This window comes from Tinamus guttatus, unplaced genomic scaffold (assembly GCF_059628265.1).
Source record: "Tinamus guttatus ecotype Peru unplaced genomic scaffold, ASM5962826v1 Tinamus_guttatus_pri_ptg000033l, whole genome shotgun sequence".
NCBI classification, from domain to species: Eukaryota; Metazoa; Chordata; class Aves; order Tinamiformes; family Tinamidae; genus Tinamus; species Tinamus guttatus.
Window position 1 is genome coordinate 5,980,643 of NW_028288567.1, and position 26,401 is coordinate 6,007,043.

A 26,401-nucleotide genomic window follows, 5' to 3' on the forward strand; every position below is an offset into this window, starting at 1 on the left:
AGCCATGTGCAGACCCAAACATAACTGGGATGGGCTACTTGAAAGTCAACTTTCTGCTAGAAGAGCATTTCTCCCCAGAGTTGTAGGCAGGGACCAGCACTTCCTCTGCAATAATGGTAAGAGCTCTTAGGATCCACTAAGCTGAGTCTGTCAGAAGCCCTTCCTGCAGTTTTCTATGATCTCAGAGACTGAATTCTAGAAACATAAGAAAGAAGACTGTTTTTCTCATCCCCCTAAGTTTTAACTGAAACAAGTAGGCTTTTCAGGAAGGTAATGGAGAGACAAACCATTTTTCAACCACTTTGTTTTAAATATATATGTACATATTTACTGGTATTTTTATGGCTGCACATTTAGGATTATTGGCATGCACACAGACTGCACTGGGACATCCCCTAGCAAGAAGGAATGAATAAGGCACAGATGATTCAGCCTACATCTATATAAATAAAGAGCTAGGACTTCAGACCAATGTGTTTTATTTTGTTTTTAAAGAAAAGCATCACAACTTCTCCATGAGGGCCCACACCCTATTCTCGTTTATCCCCCTACATCGCCAGTGCCAGTCAGTGGAATCACTGTCGTGTAAATTAGACAAGACCAAGGAAAAATGGGGCCCCAAAAACAGCTATGCAGCAAGACTGCAACTCTTCGTTGCCTCGATTTCAAGACAAATCTAGTTGCTGATTTTTAATGTTTTACTTCATGTTTATTTTTATCCGCTGTCCATGAGTCCATTCTGCATGGAATGTTATACAACTAACCTTAAGGCTTTTGTTTTTTCAAAATTGTAACTCTCCCCTCCCGCAGAGCCTTTCCTGCCGAGCTCCCTTGCATGTATTATCCTTGGCCTTGCACATAACTCGCTTGCTAATGCAGCTGATTTAATAATGTTGCCGTGCTGAAACCTGTTAGTATAACTCGATGCGTCATACCTGTCAGATTCTAGTGCTCTTCTTCATTAGGATGTAATCTCATTAAATCTCAATTACTCATATAAAGGACGGTTTAGCTGGAAAATCTTAACACTATTAGCGACATGAAAAACTCACAGTAAATAACATGAAATAAATGTGTCACCTTAAAGCAACTGAGGGTCCGTGGGTAGATTCAAATAAGGGCTACTAATTAAATAAAAGTCAACTGATGGGAAGGAAGAGAAAAGCAGCAGGGAAATCTGAAAGCAAAAGATTAAGCCAGTACCAGTAAACCATACTGAACAAAGATGTCTTTAGTTGCAAATGATTCTGTAATGTCACAGTCCAGACTAGGATCGGTCATTGGCTGTCCGTCTGCTAATAAAGTTTTTGTAGTTTTGGTAGGTTTGGGAGCGGTAACTAACCCGTGGAGATTCCTGGTCTGATGGCAAACCATTTTGGGAAACCTGTTCTCCTTTTGTCCCATCCCTGTTGGGAGAGATGAAAAAGTAAAGAAATTATAATAAATTCTTGCAAGGTACCCCCCCCCCCATCTCCTTCACTCCCAAATGAGATTTTCCTACTGAATTTTGCACACCTCAGAAATCAAAGTTCTTAAAAGACTTCTTAAAAGACTTTTGAGTCTTCTGTTGACACTGCTATAAAGTATTGCCTTTATCGGATTTCTGTTTGCAATGAAGAAAAGTCCAACTGAACAAACCCAATGCTAAGTGAGATCAAGACAGAACTTTTACAACAGTTACTCTTCTCCTATCACATAAATAATTTTATAAATGCTAACATTCTATGCATGTTGCTTAAAGCACATCTGTAACAGATTTTCATTGCTCAGGGCAATCTAAGATTTTTTCAGATATTTTAACTCACAGCACACCCAGCTGTAAAGACAGCATTCTTACTGTAGGGCCAGGCGAATCTCAGCAGCAATAACACTGCACCGTAACGAAAAGTTGAAGCATGAAACTTGGCAGTGAACTCAGACCTGTGTGAAAGGTCCTGTCCCATCAACTACGATTGGGACGCGACACCCACAGAGTCTTCCAGAAAGGCTCCCACGGCAAAAGATGCAGCCTCCAGAGCCTGCCTCTGAACGAGCTTCACGCCGAGGGCTCTGCCTGCAGCCCCGTGTGGCAGGACACCGGCTGCCCCGTGGCGCGCTCACCACTGCTCCTGGGAGTCTGTGTCCTCCGCTGCCTTCAGGCTCGGCTCCGGCGTCGGGGGCTGCCTCTTCCGCTCCTCCTCCTCTTGCTGCCGACGTACTTCCAGTAGCTCCAGCTGGGAAATGCAACATTTTTGTGCATGTTAAAGAACTGTAACTCATCCTCCCCCTCTCTTATTTTTAGTGATTTTTTCTAAAAAAGGAAAATAATTCAGTACGTTTTTCAGTATGTTTTTCTGAAACATTACTGAAATTAAAGTTTATCACAATAAAATTTGAAGGCATGAGCTTTTAAAAGTATTGATTATGCAAAGTGTTATACTGAATTTGCCAGCAAAGGCATCATAGAATCGTTAAGGTTGGAAGGAACCTCTAGAGATCATCCAGTCCAACCCCCCTGCACACGCAGGGTCACCTAGAGCATATGGCACAGGACTGAGTCCAAGCGGGTCTTGAATATCTCCAGAGAATGAGATTCTCAGTATACAGTATCACACCCTGTAACACCTAACGGAATGGAATGTCTTGGATTCATTGTCCACATTTCTATTCTAAATTACTGAATTAAAACAAACAAAACAAAAGCATCCAAAGCTATTAAAATATTGAAAAGTGATGTCTTCCTGTTTGCTTGCTTAACATAGATGATAGAAACAAAAAGTTTCACATCTGAATAGCTAAAATTAACCATCTAAGTAAAACCAGCCTGATTTTCAAAGATGCTGAGAAACTCCAATTGACTTCATCTGCAGCTGTGACAATCAGTTTGTGTGAAAAAGCAAATCATTTCAATTTACAGTGTCTAAAATAAAATTATTCTGCAAAGATGGTAATATGTTCTCCAAAGCATTAATTACTGACAGTACTGAAGGTTGCAGCTGTGCTTAAAGTGATTTATTTTTTGGCTTATCATATATTCCTAGGGGAATGGAATGGAAATGAGTGGAGAAATGGAAATGGAGCAGTCAAAACACATAAAACATTTTTGTTAAGCTTCCCCCCACCAGCTTCTCTTCACACTGTCCATCTTTTAACTGCAAATCTTCCCAAGTGTTTGGATCTGGATCTTCTTTGTGCAGAATCCCTCTTCCTTCTTTGCAGTACAACTTGTACATCAGAGGGCTGGAGCAGAGAGGGCTACTCCAGGTCCTCAATTTGCTCTCTCGACCTGAGACAGCTCCTGTTGGCCACTGAGTTTATTTATTACTTGAGCACTGTCTACTGGTTTGTAAGCTCAAATGAGCTTGAGAAGGTTTCAATATTGTTGGGAATGTGAAGCTTTAGACCTTGAGTGATTGGCCCAGATTGACGCTCTGAAGGATCAACAAATGGAGATTAGGCTCGTGGTGCTGGCAGTTATTATTAATAGCTCGTAGGCAACAAAATCAAGGGGGATGGCCAGGAAAGGGTTTCTTTTTGCTCACAGCACTCACCGTGGTCAGTCTTTCCAGCGCTGCAAATCTCTCATCCCAGGTAGCTGCAGATTTCTCAAAGGCTTCGTGCCGCTTAATTAACTTCTCCACTTCATCAACACTTTGACCTATCTCACGACTGGAGAGGTAGGGTTCCTGTCCCAGCAGCCAGGCCTCAGCCACACTAGCATCTCTTGAAAACTGATGCACCTCCAAAACTATGCAAAGAATACACAGACATCAGCATCACTAATACCGAGAAGGACAGCGTGCCATCAGGCATCTTCTGAGTTTGCTTAAACACAGCTGAGGGAAGAAAATTATATTTTTTCAGCTACTGCACTGTCAAAAGCTGTTGTAAGCTCAGGAATCCAATTAAACACCCACAACTGACTTCAGTCAGCTTCAGTCCTTAACTAGAGTTACAAGGATGCTGCTGAACATGACCCTGGCTGTATCTAACACCTTGTTAGACAGAACTGGGAATTCCCTTCTGGTGTGAGACTCCAAGAAGGTTGCAGTGTTTTAAAGGTTTTTCTTTTTTTGGCAGTTAACTATGTTATCAACCTTCTGGCCTCCTAGATAGTACAGGAATGGTACATGCCAACAGATAACAGGGTGGTACTTCTCTGTATTTTTTGTTACTCTATGCTCTGTAGGAACAGAGTTGGAATGTGACACCTGCCCAACGCTGCCCATCCACTTCACCCAGCTCAGCTCCAAGTCTTGTCTCAGAGAAATGAACAGAAACTCTTTTGAATTCTCATCATGTAGAATAAGGCATTTGGTGTAGTTTTTTTCACATTACTAGTCCATCATTTTACAACTAGTAGACATGAATTTTACAGTCAGTACAGTGCAAACACATTTTCAAGCAATGTTAATACTAAACGTAAACTGCTGTAGACTTTTCCAGTGGTCATGAAGGTACAGTGAAGAGGCAGTCAGATGTGCCCCTGCCAAGAGAAATGCAAAGACATCCTTACTCAGTCTTAGCCACTCCCATCTGTCTTCCCATTTGTCAATCATTTCTTTCCTTTTCTCTGTCAACTGCAGCAGCTTTTCCTTGATCTGGATTTAAGAGGAGAATGCAGGACTGTTATGTAAGCATCAGGCAGCCCATCGCCCCTCCGCACCACGTAAGCTCTTACCATGGCATTTACTGACAGGACACATTGTGCAAGATTGCAGGAAGTAACTTAAATATGAATACAGCTGCTTTCCTTGCAAAGTGCAGATAAATGACATTTGCTTTAAAATATCACATTTGCATAAGCATAAAGTCTTTGTTAAGAACTGCAGCACCAACATTATTTGATAAAAAGAGGATGCTGGACAGGATTCAATTTTGCCACACAAATCTAACTGATGCAATATGTATTATAACTTCCACTCTTTGTTTAGAAGATAATTCACAATTCTCTGCCCATGATTGTTCCTACAAGCCTGCAGCTACCTGTGCTAACACCACTGATATGCCACCAGAAGTCCCAGTTTATTCCGTGTATCTTAAGACAGTATCTTAAGACAATATCCTAACGGACTCTGCCTGTTCTCTCTCCACCAAAGGAAGGTAAGAAGGAAACAGGGCTGAGCCTCTGTCTTTGGGCCTAGACGGATCACAAAATAAACCAAGGCCTTCAGCAGTAGGATACATTTTCTCTTCATATGTTCTGCACTTACAGAAAGGCAAAACTGCTGCTCCTGCCCCATGCAGGCTGCTCCATAGCACTCCAGCCGCCCTCTACAAAATTCAGGCTGCCTCATGATTTTCCTCCCCCTTTGCTCAAAGTCACCACCTTTTCAAACACATCTATACATCCCAGTGCTTCCTCTCTGCAGAACTAATACAACTGCTTCTTTTGTGTTTTGTGGACTGAGAAACATACTTTAAATCTCAGTGTCACATCTCTGCTGCCCACAATGTGAACTACTTGGTGAACATAGTTAAATTATCCACCAATTTCACAACAGCAAATCAACATAACAGTCCCTAAAGTGACACGTCTTTCTAAATGAGCAGCTTATTAGCCAGTAGATTACTCAACGCAACCTTCCCTTGCTAGAAAAAAAAAAAAATCCTACAGCCCAGGTGCACTGCAGTTGTTATCCAGTCAGTAAGCATACTTACCTCTTCTGATGCATAGTGTTTCCTTGCCAGAAGAGATTTGCCAAGCTCAATGCAGGTAGTAAAGCTGTCGTTTCTGGCATCAATCTCTGCTTTGATACCCTGGTGATTGTTCATCAGTAGTTCAACAGATGAAACATCCCTGAAATGGGAGAACCATAGTTCAGAAACATGATTCCAGACATAAGAGCTGTTACATTTTTAGTCTAACCCAGAGCTGTATGATGCTGAATTTAATACATAAACTGTCTTTATAGGCCAGGAAGCAAGACTGCTAGAAGCCTTTCTTTAAGAATGGTGCCATTTGGTCCAAAGAAGAGGTCAAATAAGCAAATGCACAGGACTTGTCTCCTTGACGGAAATTCTACAATGCAGTAATTCAGCAGAGCAAGGTCTCTGCTAGGCAACCACATACACAAGCATTTTGCCAGCCTCTCTTCGAACCTGCAGCTCAATAAGACTGAATTTTACAAATATGGCTCAACTGACTATCATCCAATTTAGAAGCAAGACTTCACGTTACCTTGGCTTCTCTTGGGCTTCTATCTGGCGGATAACATCCTCCATCCAAAGCATGAGGTCCCGAACCATGCTGAAGAAGCGGAACTTGTCTCCCGTGTCCACGAGTCTCACCCTGCGGCCCTCGCAGGCATCCAGCAGCGCCTTCCACGCTTCCAAGACCTCATTTTCCCTCTTCTGGATATCATCAGCTTTGTCTCCAGCATAGGCTGCCTGCAGGCGTGCAGCATCTTCCTGCAGCTGTCTCACCTGGTGGGTTTTTATGACAGAGAGATACGTTAGAATTTGGATACTTTTGAGCTACAGATGTGAGAACATTTTAGCTGCTAACTCACCATCTGAAGTCACTACAAATATATTTAGTCTGTGGATACTGTTCTGCTATTAAGCCAGAATGTTTTTTGGAGAAGACTGTTGGGTCAACAGGCCTCAAAAAAAAACACTCAGATTTGCCACTGCCGAACCCTGGTGTAGAACTGCGTGCCAATACAAAGCGACTGCTAAATTTCAGGGCAAAGGGGGACCATTTTGATCATCAAATTTCTCTCCTCACACACAAGTGTCAGGATGCCATCAAACAGCTCCTACATTAACACCACTGGCACAGAGATGATTTTTCAAAAATATAGATAATTACTTCAAGTAGTAGAGAATTCGGAAATTCAAGATCATTCTGCTATTAAAAACCTCTTAACGCTCTTGGGAAATCAAATGCATTTCATGTATTTTTCAAGCCAGGAATCATTCTATTAGCTCTATTGGCCCTACCTCATTGTCAAAAACAAACATGAAAAAGTCTCAATACCAAATTAAACACAGTGTTTGAGCTACAAGCACAGGAATCACGCCATTCTCATGCTGCTCCATCCTGGCACTTCTCTGTTTCACCCCAAACCTAACCCAGCTGCTTAGCCCTAATTCTACACTATGACTATGTGTTCTTTCATTTAGGTCTTGATTATAATCACTAAACTTTTTTTGAGAGATTAGGATTGGTGTTTTGGAAATGTCTCCCATTTTATGCACCTAATCTACAGCTGTTGGAAACAAACCACTCCCACATCAAACGGTTGTTAAGACCCCTTTCCTCTATTGTAAGCAACTATGTAAACTGCAACAAACTCCAGACCTGGCAGGCAACTTGGCCATAAAGGCAATCTGTTCTGGCCTACTGGGATAAATGTGAGCAATCAAAACACCTACGTTCCTTGAGCAACTTCTTCCCTTTTAAAGTTCTCATTTTGGCAGCCAAATAATGTCTTTTGGGTTAGAGTCCCCCAGGTGCTGCGTGTGTGCTGACAGCTGGAGCACTGTCCTCTCTATCTTCCATTCAACAATCCTTGGCCTCAGAAGAATCAGAATCAGATCAAACTTGGCTGCTTCTAAAAATCTTAGCCTGGCCTATGCAGTTGAAATCTCTTCAGACTGCTGCTAGGCATCATCATAAAAAAGAGTCATATTTAAGTTGGAAAGGCCAAATTTGTATTGAAATCAGAAAGACTCTACAAAAATTCACAGATTTCCTTATTTCCTTTGCCTCTCAGACAGTAGAAAAAAGAAATTTTAAAAGCCTGCCTGTCGGGAGAACTTTTTTTACCAGCCTAAGAATCCTTGACTTTTGCCCCTGTGCCCCAAGTATCATTTGGAATAGCTGTTCTCCCATGGGACAGGTTAGCCCCACGTGTCTCACGTTCACAGCACGGACCATGTGGCATAGGGAGCAGCCAAATCTAAGGTGACTCAGCATGTTTAGTATCAACTTTGCTCCAGAACTATGTTACAATGAGAAAAATCTGAAAGCCATATTCCTTGCTAGCTCTGCTCTATTCTAAAAATTCTTGACAGATTTAATATCTGTTCAATGTCTTTCAGATGCCGCTTAAAGAGAAACTACATTAAGTCAAATAAATCTTTCTCTTTGCATGTAAGCTATTTTCCAGCCATCTTAGCCACACAGCATATTCCTAGCACTACTGCCTGAGGCAGTTAGGAAAAGGTCCTCTGAGGGCCAGACTGCGTTACCCTCATGCCTCTCCATTCATCTCTGTTCCTGACCACACAGCAGGAACGCTGCAAGGGCACAGCCTAAGACTGCCGGGAGACATCACAGCCTTCTGCTTTATCACAAATCAATATGAAGTCCTCTGCCTTTCTGATTTCTTCTTCAGCCAAGGCCAGGAGATGGGATTATGTTCAACAGACAATTATCTGTGTGGAGAAGAAACCTAGAAAATTTCTAGAAATCTGTATTAGGGAAACTAATGGACCTATACAATGACAGAGAAGCAGAAAAACAGGTTAAGAAAACGGTCCATATGAAGTTATTCCTGCAGGAATATGCTTGGAAAAGCCACTGGCAGCACTCTACCTTCCAGCCACAGGGGAGGCAAGAGCAGCAGAAGCTCTGCAACAGACTCCTACATCCACACACAGCACTGCTTGCCTTTGTCGGGGTTTGCTACACACCTGGGTGCCGAGGGCCTGGATATCATGCTCGAATGTTGTGTGCATTCTCTGTAGTGTTTCCACTGTGTTCTGGTCTCTACCAAGCTCCTCAGGCAGTTTCTTATGTTTGTCTTGAATACGTCCTAAGATTTCCTTGGCATCATGGTAAAACTTGTGCAGTTCATAAGAGGCTGCCAGAATCTGTGTTCTGGTGTCAATGAGCTCCAGGAGGTCGGCCCAGGCCTCGTTCAGACCGTCCTTCCACTCCGCGATGGTGGCAGCGTCGGAGTGGCCCGAGTTGATGAGCTCGTCGGCCATGTGGTTAACGGTGTCGACGCGCTCCTGGCCAATGTTTCCAGTGTCTCGGGCAAATTCTCGGAATCGCTCCTGCAGCATCTGAAACACAAAGAAACAGGCAACGACACAGTTACAAAGCCATCCAAGAAAACTCTGCAAGGCAGCATATCTCATATTAACCACGTGCTAATGTCTGTGCAGCACCCAGGAGAGGTACGTCAGCCTGGCACCATATCCAAGGAACTTACCGTTACATGTTCATAATCCTGGCCTAGCTCATGAGATCCTGCCACCACCTCTCTCTCAGCAATCCACTGCTCCAAGTCGTCCACCTCACGGTTCAGCTGGAAGAGCCTGTGTCTTTCATCCAGCTTGCCCCTTCTCTCTTCGGCTAGATCCTTCAGGCCTGCATACAGCTTATCCACCTTGGACTGGCGCATGCTGATGCGCTCGCTGGAAAAACAAAGAGCTTTGAGCCCTCGCTGTCTTTTACAAATAATAAAAGTAAAGAGGAAAAAAAAAATGTAGGGAACAAAAATCACCAGTAGGATATTTAATCCACAGCATGAGTACGCCTGCTGGTACAGGAATCTGTCTCAAACACCCTGGGACCAATCCTTTGCTGCCACAACTGACTGCACAAGCTGGAAAGTGAGAAAATGAAGCTGCAAACCAAACTCTCTGTTTGACAACAGATCACACCAGAGTCTTTCCCGTGAAGAGAGGCAGGATCTAAACTGCTGAGGCAAGTAGTGGTTATTTGCATTTAAATTCTGCTTCAAAGTTCAGAAGCATTGGTAGGTTTCTTATAGGGCTGAGTCCTAACGCTTAGTATCTCCAGAAGCGATTAATTTGTCTACTTGCTATATCTTTTGCTTATTTTTCCTCTGAGCCATATAAACCTTTCCCATTGCCTTCCCTCTGCCATGTAAAGATTATTTTATTCCAGGACTCAGTCAGGAGCCAAGAAATCCATTCTCATCAGAAATTACAATGACCACAAGAGAGTGCTTTTGCGTTAAGTAACATGCAACCTTCTACCAGAGGAGGAGAGCAACTTTCTTATGATATTGCTATCCTCAGCCAAGGCATAACAGTCAAACAAGTCAACCTCATAGTCACAATAGCCTTGAAGTCAAAGCCATTGGAGAATTCAGTTTGCTTAGCTGCAGCTCTCACAGCAAAAGAGCTCTTAAGCTTCCTGAGTACTCTCACTGGGAAAGCTACTTAGGAAAGTTAACATAAATCAACCAGTAAGAAGATATTAGTGTGCCTACATTTAAAATTTCAGATTAAAAGATCCTATTCTACTGGAACTTTAAAGAAAAGAGACAGATCTTGGGAACCACTCCTCTAAGAGAAGGAAGAATAAATGGCTAAATCTATGGTCTGGATGTGAAGCTGGCTGACATGAAGTAGGCTGCATATGGCTTCTTGTCTCTCAGGACTGCTGTACCCCTGTGAGGTTCAATGGAGCTGGCAAGCCTGATGCTGCTAGCCTATATACAGCGTACACCAGCTAGTTAACAAAGGTGCCCAGTAGTATCCAAAATGCAGCAGCTGCACAAACTGACCCTTTTCAGGACAGAAAACTCCACTCAGCATCTGGTTCTCCTAAGATCTTGTCCCTGGCCTAAAGAGGATGGTCCAACATGCATATCAAGCTGAATGAGGCTGACCTCAGCTTGCCCCATAGGCTCTTCCGAGCTTCTTACTGGTCTTTGTGTGTCAGAACCAGCCTGTGAAGCAACTGAACGACTGCAAGAAACCACGATCCCATTAAACACAAGAGTTAATACCTTTCTGGGTGATTATCTGCCACCAAAGTTCTGCTGGTCTTTGAAAGCTGGTGCACAGTCTCAGCATAGTCCTCCACTGCCTGTTCCAAAATCTGGTGTTTCTTCAACATGGACACTGCACTCTGCTCATCCTGTAACAGTGACAACAAATAACAGCTCAGTTCCCCCAGTCCAGAGAAAGACTCAAAATAGCAAGTTCATCTTGGTGTGTAAAGAAAGATCAGTAGCTAGAAAAATTTATAAGGAAGTGCTCTCAAGTACAACTCGAAGACAAATTGTTCTAGCAATGGTATATAAATAGTTGCCTTTATGGTAAATGGTCTGCACAGAAAGCAAAATGACGAGTGAAAGTGTGAATGCAAAATTCCTCCGGGACGCCGAACAAAATGACATCAGTGTGTACTGAGCACGTTGGGTTTCCCGTTCTATGAAGCTCTTTGTATGTTTACACAACACTGGTGATTGTGTAGGGCTCAGAAAAATGGAGCAGTTTTAGGCACGTTGCTTGTCTGGCCTTTCAATTACAGTCTGCACCAGAGACAAGAAATCCTAAGGAGCACATGCCAAAGGATTCTCCACAAAATTGCCTGGAAAATATCCTGATGTGAACTCTTGGTATTCTCAATGTTACTTGAAATTGCCAACAAGCCTTCTCATTAAAATATTCTTCAGGATGCTCAGGATTCAACTGTTCAATAGTTGAGTATTAATACTCCTTTACTCTCACATTTCTTAGCTATATTAAAAAAAAACCCCACAAATCTCTGTTAATTGAAGATTGGAAACCTACGGAATGAGTGGTGTTGAGACAAAGATGAGTTTTATTTTATCCAACACTGCATTTAAAGCAAATAATAAATAAGAGAGAGTACACTAAGATCTCCTTGTGACACTGTACTGGTAAGAAAGGAGTTAAAGTAGTCTGTGGTATGGATTGTTCAGATTTCACCATGCTCGGAGTAAAAGCAGGTCTGTAGCTGATGACTGCAGCTGATGCTTCCCCGGTGCAGCATGGCAAGGCCTATCCTCCACACTATTAGAGATATCATAACAGATACAAGAGATGCTCACCTGAGATCTCACAAGGGAATTAAATCTGTCTGTGCTGCCATTACATTAGTGACATAACAAATTAAGTCACCTTTCCCCCTGTAGCTGAGCAATTAAAACCAAACCAGTGTCACTGCGGAGCTGCTCACCTTGGCTTTCTCTTCTGACATCATGTAGAGCTCCTGCTCGCTCATCCAGGCCTCAGCCTCCGCAGCATCAAAGTAATACTGCTGGGCCCTGTGCGACTCCTCCAGGCGCTTGTGGCGCTTCTCTGTCTCCTCGATGAGCAGGTTCCACAGCTGCTGCAAGTCTGCCAGTCTCTGCTGAATCGCTTCAGCATTGGGGCTGCTGTCTGTGATAATATTCTGACTCCTCTCAAAAATATCATCAATACGAGGCTGATGTCCCTGGATTTCCTTCTGGAGGGTCTACATGGGAGAAAAGCAGACTGCTGAGACACTGCACCAAATGGAAAAAAAACAGTAGCTCCATGGAGTTTAGGGTTGCACCTCCAGTAGGGCAGCAAAGCCCATGCTATCGGCCATGGGACAAGCACTGGCTGCCCCCTCCACCAGCGTCTGCAACACGGCAGCCCTCTGAGCCCACACCACCTCCCTGGCACACTTTCACCAAGCTGTAACCTACAGCACATGGACTCTTTCCAAACAGAGTCTCATCATACATCCTTCCTGAATTAGTTGGCGCTAAGGAAAAATAGTAGATAAAGAGCTCTAACAGCATCTACTTACCTGATTTTTCTTTATTAGTAGCTGCACAGTCTGGAGGTTGTGTCCATGATCAGTAGACGTTGCTATAGGCATCCTCTCTCCAACCCACAACTGAAAGCATGAGAAAAAGAGCACATATGATCACAACCAACACCAGACAGAGCTAGGAGAGCAAACAAGAGGCTAGGAGTCATGAGAAAAGCAGCCTCAATCTAACATCCTATTAAGAGTCATGATGAAACAGGTTTCTTTCTAGTTCTTTGATAGCGGTGACATTTTCCTAGTGTCTGGAAAAGAGGATTTCTTCTGTACTTACAATCTCATCTTCTACGTCCCGGTTGAACTGGTGGATCTCTTTGGAGGCCAGCAGGTTTGCCTTTCTTTCATTCAAAGGTTCCAGTAACTCCAAAAATTTCTTCTCTACAATGAGGCGTTTGCCATCTACTTCATCTGTACTCTTCCCCTCTTGACTTAAAGCCCGTGCCTGGCTCTGCAGCTCTTCTATCTCCTTCTTACGAACATCCATTTGATTCTCTAGCATCTAAACAGAAAGAAATATGCCAGAAGGACTTAAAAACAGAATAAAAATAGTTTATGTGACTCTGGAATGCCAATAGCTTTACAAGAAGAAAGAACAGCTGCTGGTCAGCTAGGATTTATCACATTCATAATTACTGTTATATTAATAGCACTCATATTGTAAGGAACAAGACTTAAACACATATTCACTGCTTCACTGCTGGGGCCACCCGCTGATATCCCTCAGAGTTATGTCTGCTAGTGCAAACTTGGCCAAGAGGGCACAGCTCATTCTGTTCTATCAGCCATTCACAAGCTACCCTGAACAACTTGGGAGCACAGCCGAATGCATGACCAGAGTGTCATTGCTCCCTGATGTCCTTACTACTCCCTGCTGTCTTTATGGCAGAGAACCAGGGACCAACTAGCATAAGAAAAGTCTGAATCATAGGGAGACAGACATTTACAGAGAGGGAATGGCTAGTAACTGGAGGACTACAGCAGGAGACACAAAGACAAAAATGTAGGGAAGAAAGGCAGTACAGAGGAGGGACCTCATGAAGAAATTTATGCCTGGTTTGTTTCTGAAGGTGGTGCTGCTTTTTCATGAAGAAAAATGGATAACAGGAAAAAAGAAATGCAAATAAAATGTTATTTTAAACTGAAAGGATCCCCTCCCTGTCCATTTGAATGGAGACGTCTGCCCACACTGCAGCCTGTGCTCTGTTTACCTGCTGCTTCTTCAACAGGATGTTGACGCTGGTGAGATCTTTCCCATAGTCGTCCGACTGAATTTGGCTCTCCAGACCATTCAACCACTTATCCAAATCAGCACAGCTCTGTGTGAAAAGCTCGGCCTTGTTTGCATCAAAGAGGCGCTGTGCCTTGGTCTGGGTAGTAGATTCGAGCTCTTCCCACATCTGATGGAGCCCCGTCAGCTTCTCTTTCACCACGGCTTCAGTCTCTGGTTTCTCCGCAATGAGCTGCATTCCCTCCTGCAAAGCAAACAGCAAGCACACTGGCACCCTTAGCAGCACTCTCAGTCTGTTAGTCAAATTACTCTGATTAGGAAGCACTCAGGATCCCTCATCTGCTGGCTGCATCAACTGCTCATTTTCTATCACCAATTATCCAATGACCTTTTCCAGAACCAGCTCCCAGGCTCCTCTGTTGCCAGGAGAGGGTTTCTGGGCAATGGAAGGGCAAGTGTCACCTCCTTCCCCTTTGGCACCATGCGCTCCTGCAGGCGGGAAGGCCGGGGAGGCCAGGGCAGCAGCCTGTCCCCCAGGCCGTGTCGCGGGAGGGAGAGCTCCCGCTGCCCCATTCCGCGCTCCTGGCCCACGCGTGGGGCACCCGGGGCAATGCTGGCAAAGTCAGCCCGCAGCACCAAGCTGAGCTGTGGGGCTCATGAGGGTGGTATCAGTGTGTGACATCAGTGACTGTCTGTAAACACATCTCGCCTTCCCTCAGCACCTCCGAGCTCACCGCATCATTTAAGTTAATGCCATTCCCAGAGAGGAACGATCTTTGCTGGGGAGCAGGAACCCTGCAACTAGGAAAGAGCAGTAGAGTATTTGGATCTAAGATCCCATTCTGTTTTTAGGAAGATCTGGAAGGATTTCCTTCTAATGACACTGCTATCTCTGCATGCAGTTGGCACTCTGACAATAAGAAAACCTTTTTAGAGGCTAACACTACTCTCAGCATAGCACATTTAATACAAGTGACCACTGATAACATTAGTACAGTGACCCTCAGGTGTGGCCTAATGCACAGCTTTGGTCCTTCTTTGTTGCAGTCTGTTTTTTTACAAAGCAAGGGATGAGGCTGTACTAGCATCACCAAGAAAGTACTTCAAGTACTAACAACAGCCTTCTAATTATACCATTAAAAGGTATTACTATTTGCAGATCACAGAAAAGCTTCTAATGGGATCCAGAGTGCCAAAGTGGGAAAGGAAATGAGCAATTAAGCTAACTTACACTGAGCAGAAACCCACTGTCAGAGCTACAGATTGAGACCTCCTTTGTGTTCCAGAGCTCCTAACAAGAAATGGGGGCAAAAAAAAGTATAGCATATCACGACATATTAAAGCTTTCAGAGAAACTCCATGTGGGGCTGTGAATCTGTTAATTGATCACCAAACTGGCTGTACTTTACCTTCATGCATTAAGGTTGCATGTGGAAAGGCAGCTTGATAATAGTCCTGAAAGAACAAAAACCAACAGCATGGATGTCTAAACTCACCCTCTTTCAGTGATTTGCCCAGCAAGTACTTCTGCTTTGTTAGGCCAGGTAACTTTTGCTACTTCTACCTTGTGCATATGAAAAAGAGGTTATGTCCTCCTAGCAGATGAGAAGGACAAGACAAACAAAACTATCCTGGCAAAAACAGCCAGTGAGCATTTGGTGAGAATGTCTGGTAAAAAAACTTAACACGAATGAGAAATAAAACGGGTTAGACGGAGACAAAATGAAATAGATACTTAATTCCACAGTAATGACAACTCCTTTTGCCTTAGCTGAGGAGGACTATATCTCTTGTTCGCCCATAACCATCTTCAGCAGAGGAGAGGGCATTTTTCGGACATTCTTGAATTACCTTTTCAATCTTCTCCAGCCACTCTTTGTTGGATGCAAGTTCTGCCATAAATGCCTGATGCTTTAGCCATTTGCTGTGCAGGTTCCTCGCCTCATCATAGGACATATCCTGGGCTGTCAGCATCTTTTCATTGATCCAGAGAGAGAGCTGAAAAAGAAAATACACAAATGCTCATGATTTCTCAAACACCTGTAGTAGGAGCCCTGTGCAAAGTATCAGAATGACTTGTGAATAAGGATTCAGAGAGGCCCATTTCAGGAAAGTTGCATGAGATTCGGAGACTGTCACTTGATTAACATTCAGCTGACTGAGATTCAGGTTTCATTCACATATTCACCTCTTACACAGTTCAATAACATCCATCTACAATAAATAAATAACCTAAGGAGAAAGCAACCAACTCCAGCATAAGCAACATCAAATATACAGGTCAGGTCTCATCCAGTTCAGGAAGAGAATCAGAAAATATGTTTATTGGTCACAGTGTGTTTTTATATGGCTTTTCCTTTGCAACATTACTCAATGTGCTACTTAGGACTGTGACTTAAATGTCATCTCCATGACCCTGTGTGTAGTCTAAGTAACTTCCCAGGGACACTGCAGAAGTACATGCTAATGAAGCAGGATGCAAAAATCAGTTTCTAGAATTATTAAACAAAGCCTCAAGGTATATTTTTCAGGGAAACACTGAATGAGATTTTTTTATTTTTACTTATAACAAACAATTTAAAAGCTAAAGTGGTTTTGTACCATTGAAGTACCAGTAATTCACATTGCATTTGTATTTTTCCCCTGTAGTCATGGCTCTGTATAGGTTACATAAATAATAAATGTAATCCATTTATTCATCTAATCTCCAATGAGATTTTTGCTACACAAGACATTCATTTTCCCATTATATAAAATCCAAATCTGATTTTCTACAAATATATAGATCCTAAAAACAATCTCCAGAACTGGAGAAAATCAATACTTTCAAAAATAAGCTTGCCTGCCAAGGACAAATGGAAGTGAAAATGACTGTAGCAGCAAACAGCAAATTTCCTTTTAGGAAGAATCTGACTGCTATAATTACCTCTTCCTTAAGTGCAGATGAAAAACATGTTCACAAGAACCTTTACAGACCTTGCAAAAAGTTTCATTTTCTGCATATCTAGAGTTGCTTATCCCAGAGAGAAATGTCAAAACAAATTCCAGCTTTGTTTCTAGAATGCCTCTCTTGCAATACACACCATGCTACTGAGAAGCAGCACGACAAGAAGGGTGGCAGAATGGGCAAGACTCGCCCATTCACCACTGTTTACTCTGAATCCTTCAACAACAAATTCATTCTGAATTCAAGAATGTTTTTCAAAATGTCCCTTAAAGGCACTATTAAGCTCCACACAAAAAAAAAGGGAAAATTTATCAGACCAATTAAAAAATTCCTCAGCTATCCTGGCATCATCTAAGGAGAAAAATGACCATCTTAATGGAGACCTCTGTAGACATCCAAGTCAACAGCTGTAACATTCAAAGGTTACATTAAGCATTGCCACATAACCCTAAATTACTGGTTTCTCTCCTGCTTTGCTGCACAGAAGATAGCTGCTGCACCCTGCAAATTGCAGGGCTTGCCTTGCACTGTTTGCTTTTACTCAGCCACAGCATTAAGGCTCCCAAGGATTTAAAAGGGCTTCAGCAGGAAAGGTGCTATCACCTCCACGAACAGGTGGGGCAGAATGAGATGCGGGAGATACGGGACACTCAACCAGGCACTGGCAGCCGGCGTAAAACCCACATCTGCCACTTTCAGAAACTTGTTAGGCTCCTCCTGATAACACAGAAGTGCAAACAGAGCATTTCCAGGACAACTACTAGAAACAGGGCTTTGAAATGAATAGTGTCACTAGAAGGCAGTATTTTCAGTGAAAAAGTAAATTTAAAGAACAGCAGTATTTCACTGAAACAGTGCTTTGGAATGACAGTTGGGGTGTTTATTTCTCCAGAAATAAATAACAAATCAGTTGTTAATGCCTGCACAACTAGATATTAGGTTTCCTTCCACCTCCTGCACCTATGCTACGTAATTTTTTCTACTGTCAATTCCCAGGAGACTGCAGCACTCTGCAAAGGAAAAAACAGTCAGGAAACAAGCCTGTAAACGTGGCAGAGCAGTAAGGGAAGGAGAAGGAGCACCACTGCTGCTCTTGCCCAACACTGTGAATACCCAAACTGACAGGGCCTGTCTGCCTGTGCGAGGTTCACAGATGGCTATAGTGCATGACAAAACCTGCCGGCAGACTCAGCGAACAGACAGAAAGTTTCTGGCATGTGAAGTGTAGCCAAACTCTGGTGTCCCTGGAGAAATTAGCCCAGACACCACTGGGACGGCCATGCAGGGCAAATCAGCCTAAGTCTCCTCTAAGGGCAGCACGGAAGCATGGGAAGGCAAAGAACACAACAGGGCAAAGTTCATCACAGAGCGCCCTCTCAGGGGCTCCCATTTTGCTCTTCCCAGGACACTGGTGCTCCATGAGGTGCTGAGGCCCAAGCCCGAGCAGGGGGGACATGGCTCCTCTGGGCCAGCCTGCTCACCAGCAGGCGCCACGCAGCAACGCTGATGCCCAGCTCGGAGTCTCGTTGTGCTTGCCTCTAGGAAAGCAGCAGCATCCTGTTCGCATCAGGACTAGGGTCCTCACAAAACTATCAAGGGAAATTGGCAGCATTTTGGTATCTTCATTTCTGTCTTTGGGGCTGTACGGTCAAGACATCCATGCTTCAGTGGGCGAAGTAACAGAAAGAAAATGCATTCAGGAAGGCCAGACACTAGATATTCTGCATTTTCCTTTCTCATATAAAGAGAGGGGGGGAAAAAAAAAAAGAACAGATACTAGGGAACACAACCTCCTTCACAAAATCCATGAGCCACAGGGGTTTTTGTATTAGAGATGGCATGGAGGAAGGAAGGAGCTGCTGCTGGTAGCAGCAGAATTTCTGCTAATCTGTCGTGTTTGCGCTATGTAGGTGGTAGCGCTGGAGCCAAGCTCCCGGCCGGCCTACGCAGCGCGGCTCTCTGCAGGAAGCCGGGCCGCATCCAGGCAACGGGGCAGTAAACACCACGCGCCCCGGCCACCAGCGCCGTGTTCCTTCTCTGTACGAGAAGGGCTGGGGGACAACTCCCATTTCCAGATACTCCAGTGACTTCCAGTCTCCTGCTGCCGGCCAAGATGTACAGATAAGGCGCTGACCCTTGTTATTGAAAACACGGCTTCCACACAGCCATCTCTCCTTGCAGGCCCCCAAAATAGACAGCTAGTTGTTAATACAGCTCACAGACAAGGTTCTTTAGGGTCAAGATATCAGCCAATACTGCATTAAATAGCCTGGCAACTACTTGATTAATCCCTTATGCTAAGAACAAGAAACTTCCTAACTCTGAATGTTGCCTTTAGTGTAAAGAGTCCACACAATTCACCAGGAAATCTGGATTGTTTTTTAAATGCTTAACAGTTTTAAACACAGGCAAACTATCACACAAACACCACATTAATCCAGCTTCTCTCACATTCCCAGCCTTCTGTCCTTGTGACCTGCGTTCTGCAGAAATCACTTGAAGAAATCTCCTGCGCCAAGCCACATACATATACATTGCCTCAGACAAAAGTCTTAATGCAGGAGTTCATGGCTAATCCAATATGATTAGTTCTCACACAGCTGAGAGTCTTCACTGCTTATGGCAATTTTCCCTGTCTTTAACTTAGATGATGAAAGGAAACAAAATTAAGATCATGGCAGAATGCAGCAGAAAACATTAACTTTTGTAGGTTTTTCTTTACATTTTTTACTTCACAGGATATAGAGCTGGATGACTTGACTGAAGAATATTGGACACTGCAGTCCTCATCATGTCTGGAATGAGGATGCTCTTCTGCAAGATGAAGCTTTCAAAGATAAAAGTGAAAGGACATAATTTACCTCTTGACAATCCTGGAGGAACTTTTGAAGATCCCTGTTATCTTTCAGTCTCATTAGAAGTTCACTGGCAGCTTCACGGTTCTTCCTATGTCTATTCAAAAAATAACAGACAAAAACAGCCCTTGAAATAGGCATTTCATGAGAAATTATGATTTGTTCAGTTCTGTAGCATCTCTGGGATAATGCGATGAATAAGTATAAAATGAAAAAGCATATTTTGCTGCCTTTCAAATGAAGGACATTTTTGCAGCTCGGATATGTCTCTGCTATTCAGTGCGCTCATTTAAGTTCAGCAGGCACCTGTTCTCATGAGTAGTTAAATATGCTAGGACACAATTTGAAGTCAGTGGGGTTTCACACAGCTGATGTTTAGAGCTTGGCCCACTTTGTCCCAGGCCACAGGGAAGTTTGCACCACCTTGCCAGAAACGGCCAGAAACCCATCTGCAAATTTGCAACAATTAGCTCACAGTTAGTTACACAGCCCTTGCAACACATGTAATTGTTGTAACAGCCTTTAATATGCTTTAACTGTGACTCAGCTCCTCTTTCAAGTGAGCAAAGCTGCAGTGGATTACACAGCCCTCCAAATGCTGTGCCTAAAAAAAAAAAATCACTCGTGAGAAACACATGTATATATGCTTTTTTCAAGTAAAAGCTTTATGCACTTTGAAATGTATTTCTCAGACAGCTTAAGATCTGGCCCATTATAAAGGGAAAAAAAGAGTTAATTAAAAAAAACCCTTATTTTTAGTTCATAATTACTTGCCTCTTGAAAGGTGAGCTGTGCTGGCAAACCCAAAGGTTTTGGTGGGTTCTTCAAATGGGCATGGCACCCTAAAAGTTGATTCCCAACGTATTTCTGAAAAAGCTTTTACCTATTGCTTCATTTGCAGTAGTTACCCAGCCCCTTGGTACTTTCATTATTTATGAGGCAATTTAGGTGGAGGAGGCAGAATTAAGAAGATCATTTTTATTTATTGCTCATTGTGCAAGATTTGTTCATATCTCCTGGTGCATAGTCTTAAAGTAAAATATTGCTGTACTTAGTAGCAAGCTAAGATAAATAAGGATAGAGGTTGGAAATTATTTTATAGGGTGGTAATTTATAAGATGATCTCAGCACATACTAGTAATAGCTAAATAAATCCATATTAGTGGAAACCTGCAGATGCTCATGATCATCTTGAAGACTATATATTACATGTTGACAAGAACTGGATTAAGATACCCATTTTTCTTGGTCTAGAAGTCACCAGCAAGCTCTCTGGGGTGCAATTACTGAGTACAGAAATATAAATAATGTGGCGGACCGGGTTTTACATAAAAGTAAAAGTGCTGTAGGCAAAAGAATAGGAGAAACCCTTTAGAGGACCACAAACCACTTCTCTATGTCTCAGCAGATTTCTCAGAGCAACTAGGTAAGCAACATCTATACAGCTGTAGGTCAAGAAAATTGGTTAAAGAATGGACAGCCACGAAGACCTGCACGTAACCATCCAGCAAAAGCTTGGAGTACAAGCCCAGAAAATCCTGAAGTTCTGATAGGTTTTATCTGAGAGGACACAAAAGAGGGGACCCACATAAACTGTGCCTTAGGAAAAGTCTCTGTAACGTAGCTCACACCATTGGTACTCTTTCTTGGCTAGTCTTTATATGCCTGGGCACATGCAGTGCATTACTCAGGTTGCTAAAATGAAGGAAGGAATTCTTTGGATGATTTTATCATGGTGGTTTAGTAGACTTGAGGCTAGATTACTTTCTAGACTCTTACGTGTTTTGGAGAGGACACAAATAAGTTGTGAAATTAAAAGGAGAATTTTCATGGCATCAATTTGAAGAGAGTTCTTGAATAGAGAAGTTCTTATGTAGAGAAATATGACATTTAAGAAGGAAAAAAAAACTCGCACAGCAAAAATATGATCTGAAGAGTGTTGAAAACATTGACTTCAAGAATTCTGAAGGGAAAACGCATGGGAACATCAAACAGATGATATATAAACATACATATATATGTGTGTGTGTGTGTATGGCAGCATAACATGATCTTTGCTGCTTAGAGCTATTTAACCCTAGAAGGTCCTTTGGGAGTTCCAGATGAGCTAGAGTGAGGCTGAAACATGGGTATCCTGATTTTTTTTCTGGAGAGAAAATCAGACCAGGAAAACACAGCTCTGTCCACAAGAGAAACCCTAAGAGCCCATCTCAGAGAAATAAATTCCACGAACAGTGACTGGGACAGGGACAGGATATAAGGGATGGTTAAAAAACCCCCACCTCCGGCAGAGACTGTCACTGCACGGGGACATCTGTTAAGTGCCTTTCCAGGTGCAGGTTGAGGCTGCTGGCTCCCTTCTGCCCCACGGTCTACACTACTTTGGATCAGAAGTCTCAAATGCCAGAGAGGCAAGGGAGAACAATGACAAACTGTAAACAGGGTTTAAGCTGCATACTTGTCTTGAAAAATGAGGTAATTGTAATTGGAGGATGGAAACTGCTGGAACAAGAAGGAATGCCTGTGTTTTCATCATAGAATTGACATTATTTTTCTGACTGGAACAAAAGGACTTCAAGAGAGGGACTCCTGTCCAGACTGGCTACACCTAAACACATCATTAATTCCTAGTTAATGTTACGCTAACCTGATCTTTAAAGGCTGCAATCATAAAGATTTTAGATTTTTCTTATTCTAGGGCACAACTACCCTTACTATTACAAAGTTTTTCCTACCTCCTGCTAGCAGTATGTTGCCAGGGCCTTAGAGAAGGAGGCAGGCAGGCAGCCCGCAGAGCAGAACCCTTCACAACACACGTATTTCCGCGGACGCCGGGGGCTGCGAGGCCGCCCCGCGCCTCGGTCGGGCACGCGGCTGGCCTGGTCGAGGCAGGTCCGCACGGGCAGCGGACAGGCCGGCCGCGCGGTGCAGCGTGAGCGCCACGAGCGCCGGGGAGCCACTGCGAGGAGGAAAAAAGCACCGAGTCTGACACCGGGGGGGCCTCCGTCCAGGAGGGAAACCCAAAGAGAGCAGCCCTGCAGGCTGGAAACGTGCAGTCTTTGGGCAAAGATTCATCAACTGCTGACTACAGTCATCGCTATCAAAATGAATCCTACCGCAGGGAAGGGTCAGAACCTTAGACCCTTTCACACATAAGGTGTCAATGGCTGCTCTTACAGATTTGCCAAAATGGTTTGTGGAAGTGGATCCTACACTTATAAAAACATTTCTCTTTGCACTCCTGTTATTTAGAATGACTGAATTCATTCTCCTGTTCACATATATAAACATATTTGTTATTTACACTGTAGTAGTGCTTAGGTGCATAAAAAAGGGACTTCCCTGTGCATATACTGAAGAGGCAACCTTGGATCTGAATTTCCAGGATAAGTCGGACTTACACAGTAAAACAAGATAGTGAAGGCACCATAATCAGTTAGAAATAGGGGCATCTTCCTTCATGGTGACTTTGTAAGAATCTAAAACATGAAGGTGAGGCCTGTCCAGCACTAGCACACGTGAGATTCAGATTCAGCTGAGAACAGAGCACCAAGATTTGTCACAACATTCGCAGGTTCCATCCCTGGCAGCCCCTGAGAATGCTAATAACACTGCAAACTGACACAACTACTTGTGGTTTAACTGTAAAACTGTGGGTTTCACAGCCTATGCAGGAATAATAAATCTTAACACATAGCATGCATGCAACTGCCTGCGAGGAGCACAGAAATATGTGCAATGCTGTTTTAACTTCCTCAGTTGTGAGAGCAAACAACAGGCATTCTCCTTTCTGGTTTGGCAAGGACAAAAAACACCTCTGTTCTTTGTCGAGGAGGAAGTTATACAAATATGAGAGTTGATGAAAAACAGACCCAGACCATAATCCAAGTCAGATCCACCACTGTCTTGACACTAGAAGTCACTTTCAGCAGCAGAGAGGCCATGATCCCTAGATCATGGCACCCAGACTCAGGGAGTCCCCTTAGACTCACCCAAAAGAAAATGCAGGAGAAAATGATGCCGCTGCAGCCAGCAGGAGCAGCAGGACTAGCCCCCAAGGCAGGGACAGCTGCACTGAAGACAGCAACCAGGGCCCTTGCTCTCAGCATCCCCTGGGACTCAGAAAGACCCTCCCGGAGTCCAGCAGGTCTCTGTGGCTGTAGGGAAATCCACGGGTGGGATCATCTGTAGGAAATCTCCTGGGAGACCTCTAGGAGCAGAGGCTGCTGTAGACAAAGAAAGTGCCTATAGGGACTCAGAGATTCCCCTGCAGTTTCACAGGTCCTTGGCTCACTCTAATCCCCCTTCTTTCCTCATGACAGCCTTATTTGAACCCTCCCACCGGGTCCTTAACTCATATTCCTATTTAGAATTCCTCAAGAACTGCACTTAGAGGCTGTGCTAAAGCAGAGTCGCAGCTTCCCTCTATTGTGCGCTCTCCTCTCCTTCCTTGGCCTGATGCCTGCCTTGTCTCTTCAGAGAGCAGCACTGTAGGGCAGGGGCTGCCTGCTGTTCAGTACCAATGAGCAAGGAGTCCTCGACTGGGTTCGCCTGGAAGCCCTACTGTAAAAAACCCCACCATTAACAACACTAAAAACTACAAAGACTCCCTATGGGAAGTACGGAGCCATGGAGCACATTTGAACTTGTTTGTTTGGGTTCCTTGTTGTGCATCAGGTGGAGCCCTCGGTTGGGAGAGCAGCTTTTTGCAGAAGGAAAAGGCTTCCTGTGCTGCAGCTGTGCTCGGCCCAGGCCTGCGCCTTTGTTCCTGCGCCTTATCAGCCCGACAGGCTCCAAGCGCAGCCGCACGGATTTCCTGAACAGCAGCACATGCAATGAGTTCTGCAGCGCTCCACATAAAGAGCTTTGGAATTGAGGAAATGCACTAAAAAACGTGGGATAAAAAATAAAGCCTCTAGGTCTTGCCTGGCATCAGAGTAGGAGCTCCAGAGCATGGAGCAGCAGGGAAACTGGGGAGCTGCACCAGGGCAAGCGCTGCCTCGTGATGCATTTCAAGCTGGCCCTGGGAGTAGTGTCAAACCTGACGTCCTTCAGGACAGAAAATGCTCCTGCATGCAGGTCCTGTGAGGGCAGAACTTGTTGCAGAAGAGAAGACAGCACTGACAAACACTTCCTCCTTCTTCCATCCTTCTCACTGGAAGCTCTTTGAGTGTGAGACACTTTTCCAAGAGAGGTACTCCACAGCTGAAGGATATTGACATCTGGTGCATGGGATTTTTGGTGGTGACATGAAATTTCTACGCAGCTCATTCAGCCTCTCCACCTCCCCAAATCTATCTGTTGCTTTAAGTCAATGGGAGCTGAGAATGAACGTGCTGACTGGATGTGTTCACTGTGTTCTGGTATCGTTTAAAAGTGCTTGTTTTTATTTTGGATAAAGTCCTCCAGACTTCCCTCCATCCCAGTCCTGCAATGGGATCTCAGCTTCTAGGTTGCTGGGGCTGAGAACCCAGAAATCAACAAACTCAGACCTTAGACTGTTTTCATATAATCCCTTGCAAATTCTTTTGGGGATCTAAGGAGAGTCAAGCTGGTCAGGCAGATAACAGAAGTATGAGGTATCCTTGGATTCAGGTTGTCAGAGGGCTCTGAGACCCTCAGCAAGTTCTGGGAATAGGAATATCCTCCTTCCTTTAAGCCACAAGCCACAGCTGAAGAGGGTGAATGCACAGCATGTTTGCCAAAATCAGAAAGGCCCCAAATTCCCTGCACTTCTTTGTTCAGTTTCTCCTCGGAGAGATGAAGGCATCTGGCTAACTCTGATCTTACTACCAGCTCTGAAAGGATATCCACACAGGCTGCAAACCTAATAGAAGGGTCTTAAGTAACATCTGACCTAGAGGCTATGCATGAGCCTACTCTGTGTTCTGATATTCATGATAGGAAAGTGCCCTGAAAGACTCCATTATTATTCTAACCAAGAGCAGAAAGACCTATGCCTCATAGCCATCAAAACTGAACATTTGGTTTTCAAAGACACAGAAACTCTTAAAAGACTACAGCAGCCATGCCACAGCCAAAGAGACAAAGGGAAAGCCTTGTTCTAGGATGAAAGACACATTTGTACCAATGTTTTCTAATCTGATTTCAGAAGAAGGGCCAGACAATTTGGAAAATGTGATCAAAGTCAAGAGGGTGGGGTAGATATAATGCCAATTAGACTCTTGAAGAGCCACATTCCTTTCTCAGAGGATGGACAGGAATACATTACTATAACTAAATTAGCTACATGATAGCAGAGGAAATTTTAAGACTTGTGGAAACCTGGTACAGCTACTGGTACAGCACCCACCACTAATAATAAAAAGCTACTAATATTCCAAGAATTAAATTAATTATTAAATTAATTAATTATTAGCAAGACTTGTAGCCAAATTCTGGGTGGTGAGCTCATTATTTAGCCTCTGGAAAATTGGAGAGGTAATGTTTAATTAAAATTAGTCTAGCACATTTTTCAAGCATTACAGTTCCTAATTTTCCCACAGGACATAGAAAACATTCTACAATAGACATTTTCTAGCATGCTACTTTGCCTTGGGATTCTGGCAAAAGCTGATCCCAGAGACAACAGAAGTAAAACATAAACTGCCACATTCTGCCACCACTCTGACCTTACCTGTCATCAATAGAGTCCACTTTCTCTTGGATTTTGTCTGAGTTAATATTACCATCACTAACCAGCCTCCTGCCAGTCTCTACAACTGCATTGATCTTTTCTTCATTTGCGTCCATTGTGGTCATGAAATCCTCCTGTTTTTTAATAGCAGCTTCTGCTCCTTCCAAGGTAGTGGGCATTTCCGTGTGTGCCAAAACATATTCCTGCGGTTAAGACA

At 43.6% G+C, this 26,401-nt stretch overlaps 1 protein-coding gene across 1 annotated transcript in view; it reads right to left on the minus strand.

Moving 5' to 3' along the window:
* The window catches only part of SPTBN1 (spectrin beta, non-erythrocytic 1), a 91,583-nt gene that overhangs the window by 9,168 nt on the left and 56,014 nt on the right, over positions 1–26,401 (minus strand). The window contains exons 16-31 of the mRNA XM_010218203.2: positions 26,185–26,387; positions 19,554–19,644; positions 15,597–15,743; positions 13,726–13,989; positions 12,792–13,016; positions 12,497–12,586; positions 11,897–12,175; positions 10,698–10,828; positions 9,147–9,351; positions 8,623–8,997; positions 6,161–6,405; positions 5,641–5,779; positions 4,496–4,580; positions 3,531–3,727; positions 2,101–2,213; positions 1,343–1,406 (exon numbers count right to left, since the gene is read on the minus strand). Of these exons, the coding sequence (XP_010216505.2) occupies positions 1,343–1,406; positions 2,101–2,213; positions 3,531–3,727; positions 4,496–4,580; positions 5,641–5,779; positions 6,161–6,405; positions 8,623–8,997; positions 9,147–9,351; positions 10,698–10,828; positions 11,897–12,175; positions 12,497–12,586; positions 12,792–13,016; positions 13,726–13,989; positions 15,597–15,743; positions 19,554–19,644; positions 26,185–26,387 (2,853 nt within the window). The remainder of the gene's footprint in view (positions 1–1,342; positions 1,407–2,100; positions 2,214–3,530; positions 3,728–4,495; positions 4,581–5,640; positions 5,780–6,160; positions 6,406–8,622; positions 8,998–9,146; positions 9,352–10,697; positions 10,829–11,896; positions 12,176–12,496; positions 12,587–12,791; positions 13,017–13,725; positions 13,990–15,596; positions 15,744–19,553; positions 19,645–26,184; positions 26,388–26,401) is intronic.